General features: G+C 43.9%; 1 protein-coding gene across 1 annotated transcript in view; it reads left to right on the plus strand.

Moving 5' to 3' along the window:
- The first annotated feature begins 4,018 nt into the window (after window positions 1-4,018).
- The window catches only part of LOC103354903 (alpha-1,6-mannosylglycoprotein 6-beta-N-acetylglucosaminyltransferase B-like), a 126,652-nt gene continuing 115,310 nt past the window's right edge, over window positions 4,019-15,360 (plus strand). Inside the window, exons 1-2 of the mRNA XM_008278498.1 lie at window positions 4,019-4,086; window positions 8,411-8,523. Coding sequence (XP_008276720.1) covers window positions 4,019-4,086; window positions 8,411-8,523 — 181 coding nt within the window. The remainder of the gene's footprint in view (window positions 4,087-8,410; window positions 8,524-15,360) is intronic.

The following is a 15,360-nucleotide window of genomic DNA, read 5'->3' on the forward strand; positions in this document are numbered from 1 at the left end:
CAGTATTTTCATTATAAATATGCTCTCATTTGGAAAATTTTGCCTAAAAGACTGCAGACACAGCAACAAAAGGTCCACCTTGTTCCCCATTCGTGGTATTTCAGGTGTTTCTCCGCCTCACCGGTAATTCTCATTGTTGGTCTCCTGTTTGTTCTCTCTCTGAGTCTGTGTTTAGCTTGCTGTCAATCTTCCAGCAGACCTGAGGTTCATCGCTCATCATCTCCCTGGCTCTCCCCTCTACAGTCCTCCGGTTTGTTCAGGTCTCGCTCTGACAGGTTGCTGTTCTTCATGTTTTCTGACTCCTGGTTAACCTGCGTCTGCTTGCTCAGTTTGTTTGCCAGCCTGCTCGCCTTCTCATTTGCCTGCCCACATCACCACATCGCCGCTGCCATCCCTCTGCCTAGCCAATAACGCGGCTTACCCAGGCAGACACACACCAACCTTATAGCTTCCTCCTCTGCCAGCCGCAGCCACTGAACAGCGCTGCTTCGCTTCTCAACCGTCCCCAACCTGCTCATCCTTCACATCTCCTCAACTTCAGTCTCAAACTGTGTTAAGCTGTCATCTGTCTCCGAGTCTTTTGCATAAGACAGAAAGGTCGTTATATTCAGTGCTGGATCCCTCCTGAAACTGAGTATTGATTGTTTTTTGGCTGCTGAAAACTTTGACCTGATTTGCCAAAATGTCATATTGACAATAGCTTAGTTCGGTGACAGATGTTTGGTAGGCTGTATGGGCTCGCAGGGGAAAAATAAATATTGTTAGAGCATATTCAACTTTAGGGTATATCCGAAATTGGCATTGTACCTATTGCTGTGCTGTAAATTATTCAAAGCCTGTAAGCAGATAAAGCAATATATAGAAAGGATAAATCACACACTGTGTTGATGCATTATTCCCACGGCCTGGAACTGGCTTTATAATCATCAGTACAATTTAGGGTATCTGTCATTTCCTGCAGGCCACCGGAGAGCTGGGTGGGAAAACCATTTATAAGCATCAACAGCAACAAAGCAATACAAAAAGTCCAACTATACACCAACGGTGCAGCACCAAAAGTGTTTTGAACATCACCACTATCTTGTTTTTTAATACAGACTTCTTGCTTCTTCTGTGGCTGCAGCGGCTTTTACAGATGCTGCTGCTTAGCTCAGCCTCAGGCTAGATTCTGTTTCAAGGTAGACAGCTCATTAACAATAGTGACAATTGCTTCTGGGGGAACTTAAATACCTGAGGGAAAGGTGGACTGGACTATCAAGAGCTGCATATTAGAGCCGTGACAGATCCTGTGACACTTTCTCCACTTTAGAATTTGACTTAATACCTCTCCGGTTGCTTCGCTCAAACAATTTGGCTTTCTGCTGCAGGGAGCCGCTCCTGCCATTTTTAAAAATACATCTATCCCACAGACAGATACAACGTTTTTCCAAATGATTCCTTAAAAGTGGGCCAGGGATAATGTCTATATTTGCTTTTTAAGAGCCTGAAGTGAGGTGATGCCTCATGCCGTCGGGTATTTTCTGAGTCTGACAGAATGCTTTTTGAACTTCAGTGATTTCTGCTGCTGTGTGTGCATGTGCACGATTATGTCGACATGCGTGTGTGTTTATGCATTTGTGTGAGCCAAGATGCCTTCTACACACACACACACACACACAGACACATACACACAGAGACACACACAGTCACTCCCACACACAGACACACAAACACAAGGTGTAAAACTCCCATGTTTGCCCAGCGGATTCCCGCTGATAGAGCAGAACAATTCCCACAACCCGCAGAGAGGGACAGCCTGCGTGGGCGGCGGGCTGTCAGTCAAATCCACATGTACAAGTGCAAGTGATGCATGAAGGGAGTTTGAGATTTCACTGTCATCTCCAGTCTGGTCCCCTGCAGATCTACCCCCCTTCTGCCTCCATTTCTGCTCCAATGCTCTGCTGGCCACAAAGTCTGTAAAAATCTATGCCGCGACTGAAACTGACTACAAATCATTTTAAATAAAGTGGTGTGGAGTTGTAGCTTGGGTCCCTGTTTATTTGTTCGAGCTAATACTGAGCAGTGCTGTAAGCTGCGTGTTGAACGGGTGCAACATGTTTTACTATGTGGCCAGTGTGAAGAAGAGAAAAAAAAGGAGAAAATGCTCATTGTACTGCACCACAATCTGTCTTGTGTATTTGTTTCTCAGAACATAGTATTTCAACATTGCATTTCACATTATTTGTGCTTTGGGCTGCCTTTGTTTGGTGCTGCAGTACCGCCGCCTGCCGCTGGGTGCCGCTGATGCTTCCTGGACATGTTCGCTGTCCGTGGTGCTGAAATGCTTCCCAGCAGGGCTGATCACAAAAACACTGTCTACATCCTAACAAAAGTCTAACTAAAGAATTACAAGTCAGTCCACGCTTTTTATCACACCCAGTTAGCGTTACACCTCCACGTGGAAGAGTCAGCCATAGCTCTAAACCATAGGCAGCACAGGAGGAAAAAAAAGTACCTTATGGTAAAGTGTTTTACTCATGGAGGCAGGAATAAAGAAAGTTGAGGTCTCTGAGCGCCGCTTGAGTGCTTCTCCTGTCACAACTGAGACTCAAACTTAAGAGCCGTAAATGGCGCCATGCAGAGGCGAATGCGACAGCCGAGGCTCCCGACCACTCCGGTCCGTCCGTCACCGTGTCGCTGGACCGGCGTCAAGGCAGACATGAGAAGCTGCGGTGAGACAGGAAGTAACGAGAATCTGCTCCCAAATAAAAGGACAAAAAAAGAACTGCCATTAAAGTCCTGATTGGAACATTATTTGCCATTGAAATCAATTAGAAAAAACCTTTTAGCTTCTCTTTATTATGCAGGCTGTAGTTTTCAATATTGGTTTGTCTCATGCACAAAACCCCTTCTGTAGCCGAGTTCCTACTTTGAATTTACAGTGAAGGGAAATTATAGGAACATAGTTTGACATTTACAGACATTAATGTTTAAATATTTATTTATTCTTCTTTACTTTGGGAAAAAAAAACTATTCCTGGATTATATAATAGGTTACAGAAGCTAATGCTAATAGTGGTTTATAGAAAGACAAACAAACAAACAAAAAAAATTGTCTGACTGGGCAGATTTTAAGTTGCGAGGGTTATAGACATTTAAAAAAACATCACATTCCCAAATTTTCTTTTTTTGTTGCTTATCTGTTTTTTTGTGTTGTTTTCTGTTATTAAAAATAATATATTTTTAAAAAAGAAAAAAATAAGCATAATTAAAATAATGATCTCTGCTATTAACAATTTCACTCGCACAAAAAACATCCCATACACAATTTTTTCTGTTTCATTGCTTATTTGTTTGTGTTTCTGTGCCGTTTCCCAGTATTATTAGAACTCCTCCAGGCTCAGCAGGGCTATTATTTTGAAAAGACTACCCGGATGTTCATCTGTTTCTCCACTCTAACTTGACGGTGGAGAAGTGAACGAGTTGACTGCCTGACTGGCCACACTCGCTCCGGCTTCGCTGCGAAGTTAAACCGAAGCTGCTTCTCCTCTTTTTGTGCAATCCTCCGGAGAGAAAGCGCAGATATTCAACACTTCTAACCAACACATTTTCCCCACAACGCATTATTTTCCTTTATTTTATTTTATTTATTTATTTTTTTAAGGAGGGGAGAGACTCCACATCGGATATGACTCCGGCAGTCGACACAACCGGCGGCGACTTCTTTTTCTCCTCCTCCTCCTCCTCTTCTTCTCCCCCCGACTCCCTGTTTTCTCCTGGAATAACGCTTTAAATGACATTTTGGCACACGGACGAGGAGACTTGCTGAATGAAACTTTCTGCCGTTTCTCCCGGATGAGCCGAGAAGCGCTGATGGGAAACGTTTTCATCCACAATAAGCGAGTTGATTGCGGCTGGATCCTCTGGATGGGACGCAGATAGAAAAAAATAAAAATAATACAAATAAAAAAATGTTTGGCCACGTCAAGTTCCAGGTCGGGAGGTTAGCAGCAATGTCAGGGGTCGCTCGTTTTGGAAAATGATTACTGGCAGCACCGACGGTAAAATAATGGTCAGAAGATGTCTAGTAACGTTCAAACCGTTCAGGTAAGAGACAAAGAGCTGTGCACAGTTTCATCCTTTTAGCCTCCAGCACTGTCTCTGTTGTGATTGCACATATGTTTCCTTCACACACACACACACACACACACACACACGTCCCAAAACTGAGTTGCAAAGCGTTGACAAAATCCACTAATAGGGCAACGTGTAAATAATGTGGAGCCAAGGTGTGTGTGTGGGTGTGTGTGTGTGTGTGTGTGCGCACATGTGCTGTCACTCATCCAAACACCCACACAGCAGATGCTTCCCTCGCTCTTCCAGATGAATTAGATCCAGATCCATATGGATAAAGAGGCAACACGCAGCTGTAAATCTCGCTGCTGTAAATAAAAAAAAAAATCCTCCACTACCAGCCAGAGGAGCTGCAACTTGAGCTCCCCCGGCTTGCGGCTCCATGATGCTTTGTTTGAGGACACAAATGAGGGAACTGGCAGGGATTTCCTCACGCATGTTAACCACATGAGGAGTTGATACCTCACAGTCACACATTGCATATCAGTGCTCTGCTATCCTGCTTTATGCTTTGTGCGCTGATACACAAAGGCCAAGAGGAATTGCAGGATTTAAATCCTTAATGCATGTTTTCTAGCTGGAGGTTGTCCACAGCTGGTTGCCACACAACTCACATTGTAGCTGATTTCCACCTGCTGTTGGATGGTGTGATGGAGTAACAGTGCAAAAGCGTTGTTAGGTTCATACCTGCACCTGCTGGCTACTCGGTAATGTAGTCGATTAAGCAAAAAAAAAAAAGCTGCAAAAGCATCCAGATATTAAGAGGCTGTGACAATGTGAATAAAACCAGATTACCGGCTGAGGTTTCATGGCAATTTTTGACTTTGTTGGATAGTTTTTTGTCCAATAATAATACTAAAAGGAGAGATCAAGTTGCCAGGCCAGATGCAATGTGGTAGCATTAAACACGATGAGCCAAAAAAACCCAACTTGTCATGATGTAATTAGTTAAAAAAGTTAACATCCCCAGATCTGAACCTTCTCCGCACTTTTAGGCTACTTTTAGTTGCCAGTAAAAGTTTCTTGGAAAACACCACAGCTAACACCTACAACCGCGGCTCCGTCACGGCTGGCAGAACCGCTCTCTCCTCAAGATCATCTACCTAGAGGCAAAATCTGATAAGTCTATATGCGCGAGGAAGCCAGTTAGCTGATAGCACATCTCTCCCTCTGATCCAATTATAAGGAGCAGAGCATTTACTTTAAGCCTGTTAATTAAAGACTCGTCAGGCAGGACCGCGGCCTAATCCTCTCATATCACCCACCTAACGCCACTTTGGAGAAACGGCTAAATGATAAGAGTGGAAGCGATTGCCCTAGGACAGCGTCGGATCAGTTTCTGCACACCCACACGAGCTGAACGTCTTTGCCTTTTTTTTTTTTTTTCCCGTCAGGCTCTGCTTCTCGCAAACATTCACGCCTTTGTCCACAGACACGCAGAAATTCTTTGATTACCGAAAGGAATCAATAAAAAAAAACTTTATGGTTGGCTGTAAAATCAACCAATTTCCCCCACGTGCCCTCTGTGTGACCCTTTTTATTCTTCCAACCCGGCCACTGAGCCTCTTGTGTTGTTCTTGCTGTGATAACACAAAGGCAATGAAAAGCAAGTAAGTGCACAACTTGTCCTAGATCAGGTCAGTGGTTTTAATTTGGAGCGTTCCCCTTCCCTTGGCTTGTTGACCAGATGGTAGAACAGTAAGCGTATCCTCCACCGCAAGCTGAAAGTATCTCGTACTGATGTCATGTAATCCCCTTGATCATAATGATTATATGTGACTGGATTCACATCAGTTGCTGTATTGCTGCGCTCTGGTCCTCTGACAATGATTGAGCCATTCTAATACATTCCACAATATGCCTGGAACAGATGGGGAGAATATTTTATTATTTCATAATACTACAGTTTCCTGGGGGAGACAGAGAGGTAAATGAGACGGCATAGAGAACGAGCATATGTGCGGGAGATGCTGGAGCTTTGCCATAAATCACGTTTTCCCACGTTTTTAGTCTAAATCGGCGAGGAACTGCGACGCACAGGAGCGGTCATTGGCATCGATGCTGATGGCCGCAGTGATAATCACATTAACGTGTTGTTCTACAGAAAATTGAGTTAGGAAGACTTGGGAAGCCTAATTTCCACATCCTCTTATGCACAAATTACTACCTTGGAATGTAATCTCACCACTTTGCTTACGAGATGTATAGAAAACGAAGATAAATGACCAATTTGACTGTGATGCCAGTGCAGCTGCTTTGATTTTTTGCAAGCCGTAATTGTGTTTGATGCCCCACATTAGACGGAAGCCTTGATTATGATCATTCAATGTCAATATGTTGGAGAGAATAAAAAGTTTCCTCTCAAAGGAGTCACATCCTTGTTGGCTGTCCTTGAATCCACCTGAGTGTATTACAGGACAAGACACGCCGGCTCCGTCTTGGAATACAAACTGGCCCTTGGGGACTTGCCAAACCGCCAAAGCTCTATACTTAACAGATTATTCAACATCATCTTCATCCATTTGGGTCAATCAGATCAGTTCAGCAAATGTGCTTTTAAGTGGCCATTCTTCCTCGCTGTTGATGGGAACTCATTTCTTACGGCTGCATAAATATTAAGGGGGTTTAATTCCGGGGTTTTGCGTGACAGGAGCTACTTGCAATTCCAGGAATTACTGTCAGATTTCACACTGGGCCACGCGTTCAAGCAAACAGCTCCTGCCTGGCTTTAGAGGGGAAGCAATGGGCATGAATAATTCATTCATTTGTTATGTTAAGATTTAATTTTCCGACCTTGAGTGCAGAAGTTAAAGTTACCTGAGCAAGACTGGCCCGGAATTAAATTTTAGCCGTGATAATTAGATCACAGCTGACTTGTTTTTTTTCTTCTTTCTCCTACGACACACGTTGCTCGTTATATGCTGGATATGATCTGCGCCACTTGACCTTCATATTTTTGAAAAATTACAGCGTGTTTACATAAATATATACGATTGAGAAAAATCTGGGAAAATGGCTCCAGCAGCTAAAATAAGCGCCGCGGTGTTACTTGTTTACTGTCACGTAAATCCGCCTTTGTGCTGCACTATTTATTCAAAGTCTTCCAAGAATATTCCCTTGTGGGGGTTAGCAGTGGAGCAGAAAGCATTTTAAAAGTAGGTCTTGACTTGCTAGTTGTGGAGGCTGACTGGTATTTTGTCCACTGGATGAGAATCCCAGCTTTTTTCCCCTCAAGTGTTTCCCCCCAAAGTGTCTCGGCATAATAAGATAACCTGTGATCCATATACACTGAAGAGAGGAACTTAAGTAGGGCAGGATTTACACAGACACAAAAGACCCGATTTTCAACTCTTTTAAGTCAAATATTTGACTCTCTCATGGCTGTCGAACAAAGCGGGGGGAATCGTCACAGATTTTTTATTCTCCCCCTCTGCGGTATGGTAGCATTTCAAATACCAGATCTGTCCCACGAAACAGAAGTTTATGCCTTAAATCCAGGCCCGTACTTTAGATCTGAGGCTGCATTCGGAGCGCATCTCAAAGCATAATCACCTGAGAGCGGCTAAATGCTTTGTCATCCACCGGAACATTTTCCATACGCTGAAGCGGTGACCTGGAAAGTGCATTTAATAACTCAGGATGACACAGTATACAACAGCCCACACGCTGAAGACTGTATCATCGCTGACCCAGTTAGTTCAGGACAGAGGGGTGACTAAGAAGAGTTTGTTTTTAAGGACGTTGTAGTACGATCTCTTACTAAACACCTTCATGCTTCCTCACAGCTGCCTTCCCTCCTCTCTCATGCCTTCCTTCCTTCCTTCCCCTCTCGTATTACATAAATAATCACATCCATTTCGCCTGCACTTAGGGACAAACTGCTCACGCTTACTTTGGCAGCTGTCCTAGATGTATGCCAAGTGACAACATCCCAACACTGGTTTGTCTCGAGTGCCCTTTGACTTGAAGATTCTCCTTTTCTACGTCTGATCCCTGCTCTATTTATGCCTCCTAGAATTGCTGCTTGATTTGACTCTCCTCCTCACATTTTTTTTTTTGCATCCTCTTATTTTTACTTCCTCTTTTATTTTCTCTCCGTCAATCTTTTTATCTGGCATCTCCGTAATTGTTCACATGTTCGTCTACATGCACTTCTCTTTGTTTCTCTCCCTTGTTTCCCTCTTCGTCTTCACATATTCCAGCTACTCCCCCAAAACATCCATTTACCTGCCCTTCCCCATGAATATGTCCTTCTGTCTCAACTCGTCTTCCTCTCTCCTCCCCCCCTGTGTTGCAGGATATTCGTGGTGGGAATCGGCTTCTTCAGCCTATGCTTTCTAATGACCTCTCTGGGGGGGCAGTTCTCAGCCAAGAGACTGGGGGACTCCCCTTTCACCATCCGCACAGAAGGTACTGACATGTGCTGTGTGTGTGCCGTTGTGTTTGTGTGTAAACAGTCCCTTCGCCGAGCTAAAACGCTGTAGTGTCACCGCATATTGCAAAGGCTGTAATTCTCCGTGGGTTCCTGCTGGCGCTTCACTGTCATGTGCCACTTTGTCAAAGCTGCACCACCTGTCACTGCAAAGCACATATGAAATGGCCCCCTATATCAGGATAAGGCAAAGAAATCATCAAGTAAATGCCACCTCAGAGCCAGAACCAGTGAATTTATAAAACATTACATTCATATACCCTACAGCAGAAAAGCTGCTTTTCTTTTTTTTTTTTTTTTTTAGAGTTGAGTTCAAGTTCAGTGCATGGTTGGTGAGTGTTGCCACAAGGTCTGAGAAGTTAGAATTTATCAAGCTGTGGAGCTGCCATCAGGTGAGAGTTGATCATTTCTGATTGGCTAACGAAGCCTAATGAGTCAGTTTAAGACCAATTGAATCAGTTGAGAATTAATCGAACCTTTTGCACATGCTACAGTCACAATGCTATTTTTTTCCTTTAAGCTGATGAACAATCAATTAACAACTGAGGTTCATTTTTAATGTATGTTTGCTGCGATGGTTGTATTTTAATCGTCTACATCAAAAATCCATAAAACATGTAATTTGCTCATTTTTTTTCCAATTGACCCAGACATGCAGGATATTCCTGTTAGATCCCAGTAAAAAAAAAAAGTATGTGAACCCTTTGGAACGACCTGGTTTGACTGAATAATTCTACTAATCGAAGTCTGTAATTTGTGTCCATGCAACCATGCATATGTGTACAGTATGACGCCTTTAAGCCTTTAGCCGCTACTCTGGGATTCATTTTTACCTCACTGGGCGTTCTATGTTGGCTCCATCCTAGCTGGTCTTCTGGGTAGACGATCCACATGTATCAACAATTTGTCCATAGACTGATGCAGAGATTACGACTTTAATTGTTTCCAACTTAACACCAACAGTTGTTGATAGCAGGTCTTCTTAGATATCTTGCTTCACATCAGCAGGTTCTTCCTGTGAATAGCAAACCCACAATGTTTTTTTTTTCATAAGTCAAAGTTGCTCCAACACCTCCTATCTCATTTTATTGATCGGACTTCTTTGCTAACTCCTCGGTTTTTGTTGATGTCATTAGCCGACGGGGTTCGCTTACTTTTTCCAACCTACACCTCAATTTTTGCTTTAAATAAATATACAAGCAAGAATAATACAATATTTCAAGTGGTGCCTGACAAATGGACAATACAATCCGGGTGATTTCTAAGGGATCACTTATTTTTTTTTGCTCCACTGTAAACCTCAGCCTGCTATTTTTTTTCCCACAGACATAACTGTTAGATAAATATGACCCGAAAAACCATAAATTCCCACATGGCTGCACCCTGCACATTGGTTGCATGGACAGCGAAAGCCTCTGTCCAGCAAAGCCATATCTCACCAGTGAAATCTCATTAATACAGTGGCGAAGCCAGCGATGTCACATGACCCGGAGAGTAGGCTGACCGCCAATGGCGAGGGAGGGAAAAAAAAACAGTGCCATTGTAATCTCCTGCTGTACAAGGTGTGAAGATTGAAAGTCAGAGGTCATTTTTGCGGAGGCCAACCTCCCACTACGGCTGGAGCTAAAATAAGAAATCCCGTGCTCTGAGGGCTTTTCCTCATGTGTGTGGCATGCGTGTTGTAGCTGAAGCTCGCCTGCGTGGGTGTGAGAGCGAGCGAAAAGACGGGGCAAGTGTTGAATCACTCAGGTGTCGGTGTGCGACGATGTAGTCTGTCAGGGAGAAAGATGAACCTGTGAAAATGGAAGCCGGTCTTAAATGAACGCAGCAGCTCCGGAGCGGCGTGCGTGAGAGAGATAATGGGACGGGTGGCGGGTGGGGGGTCATTTGGGATTACTGTGTTTGTGATAAATTGAGATTACTGTGTTTGTGTGATAAATTAGGATTAGTGAGTATGTGTCAGTGTTTCTTAGTAAAATGTACTTGATTAATCAACCACTCCTTCGCTGCAGCCTCGGAAGACATCTGGAGCAAGCTCATTAAAAACTTCATAGTGTCCAACCGTGCGTACCCATAGGAGTTAACTGTGTGTGTGTGTGTGTTTGTTTGCATCCCTTAAACATCTCTGTGCACAAAGGACGCCCGCATCTCTATCATCTAGTTCGCCAGGCTGCCATTGTTTGTGTGCATGCCCCACTGTTTCACCCTCTTTCCTCCCTTTATGCGTGTCTCTGTGGTCTACTACCTCACACTGTTTTTGCTGCTGGCTCCCTTTGTGTGCGGCTGCGCGTGTGTTTATGTGTGCTTGTGATGAGCTGGCAGGAAATTGGCTGTTAAATGGGGCGACAGCAGCAATGTGGGACAAGATTGAAACCAGAGAGACTGAGAGACCGATCCATCTGCTCTCTCTGCAAAATCAGCCCCGCAAAACAACTGGCCCTTTCATTAAGCCTCCACTCGCCACCTGCAGAGCTGCTCACACACACACACACACACACAGAGTACATGTACCCACACTGACTAAAGACACACTTCCACTCTCTTGTTTCATCGAGTACATGGCATTTCTGGCAGACCTTCCGTGTGAAAGCGAGCAACACTGCCAGATTAAAAATTGTGCTTAATTTTATTTGGCTCTGGTCTTACCGAACAGACTAGCTACTTTATTTTGGAGTAACTTTAGTTGTGGCCTTTTTTATTGGCAGGTACAACATTTCACTTTGCTAATAAACTGCAATTTAAAAAAAAGAGAACACTCTTCCTCGGGCAGGATTACGCTTTGACATAACCATGTTTGTGATCGTTTGATAGCTGCCAAGAAATGTTGAAACCGCCAGACCTACATGTTCACTTGGTATTTACTGAACTATCCAATCATCATAACAACTTCTAAAAGTGAACATTCAAGCTGGCAATTGATGGCTTTGGCACCTGTAAAACAACTGAATAAATTTCAGTGAGTTAGCGAAACAAGTTTTGACCAGTGATGGTTTGCAACAAGCATCTCTTTGCTTCTGGTTTCAGACTGACAGCTGCACCTAGTTTGGCAGCTGTTGAGCACAAACCGATGATTAGAGTTGTCTCAACAGCCAAGTTAAACTTTTCCCGCATATCATATTATTGTTTAAAGCTTGTAGCCTCACAAGCTTTAAACTGAGACTTCCAAAACTCAGGGCCGAGGCGGTCTGTCAGTCTGTGAAGCTAATGTTATCATTAGCAGAAGCAACTACAGTGCCGAGCTGTCAGCAGGCGCATTAGGTGGTGTCAGGCTAATATCGAAGCGCTGAGTGACCATTATGGGCCTTTTCCACTCGTATGTATTTTCATCTCGGCACTTGGATGTCACAAAACCTTTTAGAGCTCAACAAAGATGAAACTGAAATTTTAGTTATAGGTTTAAAGGCCCGTAGAGAGAAAGCGGCCACAGAATGAAGTGTATTTTACTTGTCTTTGAAGCACTTAATTTCTTGAAGTCTCACACCAGCCTACGTCCCTGACACGCTTCCAATCTATGAACCATTATGGCTTCTCGGATCCTGTGGCAGGAGTCTTAGTCACGCTAAATGCAAGACAAAAACTTGAAGTAGCTCTGCTCTGAGCTGAATGTGTTGATGTGGTTGAACACCAATGTAAACCCTACCTTTCCAGCCTTTTTATTAATTAGAATGCTTTCTAGCTGTTATTTAGCGTATTGAATTCAAGTTTTATTGTCTGATACACCAGTGAGCCACAACATTAAAACCACCAGCCAAGCATTGTGTTAAGTCTCCCTCCCTAACCGGCTCTGACTCATCAGAGACAGGACCTCTGGTGTGTCCTGTGGTGTCTGGCACCAGGACATTGGCAGCAGATCCTTTGGCTCCCGTGGGTTGCAGAGTGGGGCTTCCATGGATTAGACTCGTTCCAGCACATCCCACGGATGCTCAATTAAATTAGGGAGTTTGGAGGCCAGGTCAGAGCCTTGGGCTCTGCGTTGTGGTGTGGAAGGGTGCGTTTTCCTGCTGGGGGAAGTCTCTGATGTTGGGGAGTGACGCTGCCATGAGGGGGTGAACTTGGCCCGCAATGATGTTTTGGGAAGTGGCGTGGTGTGTTTGTAATGATGTGCAGCTTAATTTTGGTCTCATCAGATCAAAGAACCTTCTTCAAGTTGACTTCAGAGTCTCCCACATGCCTTCTGGCGAACTTGAGATTTAAAATGAGCCTTTCTGAACAGTGGCTTTCTTTTTGGGACTCTCCCATAAAGCTTTGACTGGGGAAGAACAGGCAACGATAGGTATACACTACTTCTTCCATCTCAGCCGCTGAAGCTCGTGACTCCTTTAGAGAAGCCATAGGTGTCTTGGTGGTCTTTCACACTAGTCTCCTTCTTGCACGGTCAGTCAGTTTTTAAGACAGCCTGTTTTAGTCAGACTTTAGTCTCATAGTCCCTCTATTTCTTAATGATGGATTGAACTTTACTGCAATGGATGTTCCTGACTTGAGCTTTTCCTCAACCATCTTATTATCTTATTATTAGCTTACCCATCACCTGTAAAGAGCTAGTGACTTGTGCTAACCTGTTTCACTTTGCGCCAGTGAAAATTAAACGTTTTAGCGAATAATGTCAAGTATGTCACAATGTCTGACTTCGCAGCTGTCTACTACGGTGGCTCATCATCCACAATGAGTTGACTACAAATCCATCAAGAACACAAGAAGTTGCTTTCCTCTATATAAATCACATTCACCGGATTTCATCTCGCATTGTGCCACAGTCATTTTTACACAGATATTAGCTTGCTGTTTGCACACAATAACAGCAAAATTTGTGTAAGGCTTTGTCACCTTAGCGGGAGCGCCACTGATAGCAATTGTTTGGGTATTAGCTGAATTCCGTCGCCACCTCTCGCTTCTGTGGATTATCGGCTCTCCGCTGGAGGTTCAGAGTGCCGGGTTCTCGCTCAAATCCCCCGTCTCTCCTCGGTGACTCATCAAGAGGAGATGGAGAGGTAGGGGCTCAATAGTGAGAGTGAAGAAGGGGAAGGACAAAAGACGGAGGTGGAAGAATTATAGCGATCGCATGTGTATAAGCGAAAGAATTAGATTTCTGGAGGTTGCATTGCTCGCAAAAGAGACGGATAAAAAAAGAGGAATAAAGGGATACATAACCTGAATTTTAGAATGAAATGCATCATCCATAAGGGAGTTGTTCGTTTGATCAGGGAGCTTGTTGACAGTCCCTTTGCCCCAAACATGCTTCTCACTACACTGTTTGTTCTCGCTTAAAGGACTCGGGACTTTGTCACTGTCTAGGCGGGTCCCTAATGGCACAGAAAACATAATTTAAGATCGTCTGCCTGAGTTTTAAGTTTTGCGGCTTTCTCATCTCTACCAGGTTTAACTTGCTTGAAAATATTATCGATCACATAGCAGAATTTATAAACTGTACAAAATGGGACGCTTACGATTGTGAGGAGGGGAACCGCTCCGTTTGGAAATGCCGCCGCGCTTTATATCCAAGCGGAGGCCGCGACTAATGGTTGTTTGACTCGCATTAAACTGAGCTCTGTGATGTTCTCCCGAAAGTTTCCATGCTGTCAGTCAGAAAAAAGAACTCATGCCAACGTGTCACATTCCCACAAGTGTCCCGAGAGGACCTCAGTCTTGACTCACATGCATGAACGCGTTGATTGTCGCGCAGTGTGCGGTTGGACGTGCGCGTGTATTGCAGCGCATCGGCAATGCAGTCGCCGGTTCTAGTTACGCACATCACACAACCCCCTGCTCCGTGGTCCCCTTTCATGTTTTTTTCACACTGGATGTTCATCTCTATCACACATTCCCTGCAGTTACGTTTCCTTCCCATCGCTTCATGTCGAACAAATCTGGCATGACAATCTCGCGCATGTAGCCGGTGCAAGGTGCAGCAGGGGAGTCACTTGGGGAATACGCTTTATCAGTGCACTCATAGCCTGTGGATTTTGGATGGACTGTGTATGTGTGAGGGGTTTCTCAATCTCTTTCTGTTTGAGTGCATGTTTCTATGTGTGTGTGTACATGTGTATTTGTGTAGGTCAAAGAAGGGTAGTACTTTATTATTAACAGTTCCATTTCCAGTGTAGGCTGCCTCATGCTCATACAAATTAGGAAACCCAAGGGTGCCTTTTTTTTATGCCCCAGCACGCGGAAGCTGTAATTAATGGAGATCTTAGCTCAGGTCATTTCCTATGTATTGGACGAGTAAGTAAGGAAATACAATTCCCCGGCTCTGGCGATTCAATAGTTTACTCGTCAGCATAACATTAGCAGCTCTTTTCAAACGTTCCCCAGGAATAATCAATATCATATGGCTGCAGGGATGTGGATCAGAAGGTTGAAATCAAATAATTTCTTGTATGCAAATTAGTGACTGTACAAATGCATAAATTACAACCGGGAGACTGCTTAGTGCCAGCCATCGGAGAAGATTTATTTGTGTATTCTCTTTAGTGTGGAGTGTTTCTTGATCCCCATCCATAAAACGAGCTAAGAGAAGCTAAGTGTTCAACAGAGACTCCGGCTGAGTCATAAAAAAAAAGACATTCACAGGTCTTACGGGTGAAATAGTTTCCTAACTAACCACAAACGTTGGTAAAAACAGCCTGTGCGTGAGTTTCGGTTGAGTTTCGACCGCTGGTAATGAGTGAAGTACTAAAGCGGTGAAAGATGGACAGGAGCTGGAGAATCCTGTCAGGTTACATAGAAACACATACATATTGAAAAGGTCATTTATCCCCCAAGTCAATGGTTAAAAAACTAGCAAGGAAACAGACAACAGCGATGTTAAATTAAATCCG

This window comes from Stegastes partitus, unplaced genomic scaffold (genome assembly GCF_000690725.1).
Source record: "Stegastes partitus isolate 25-593 unplaced genomic scaffold, Stegastes_partitus-1.0.2 Scaffold124, whole genome shotgun sequence".
NCBI lineage: Eukaryota > Metazoa > Chordata > Actinopteri > Pomacentridae > Stegastes > Stegastes partitus.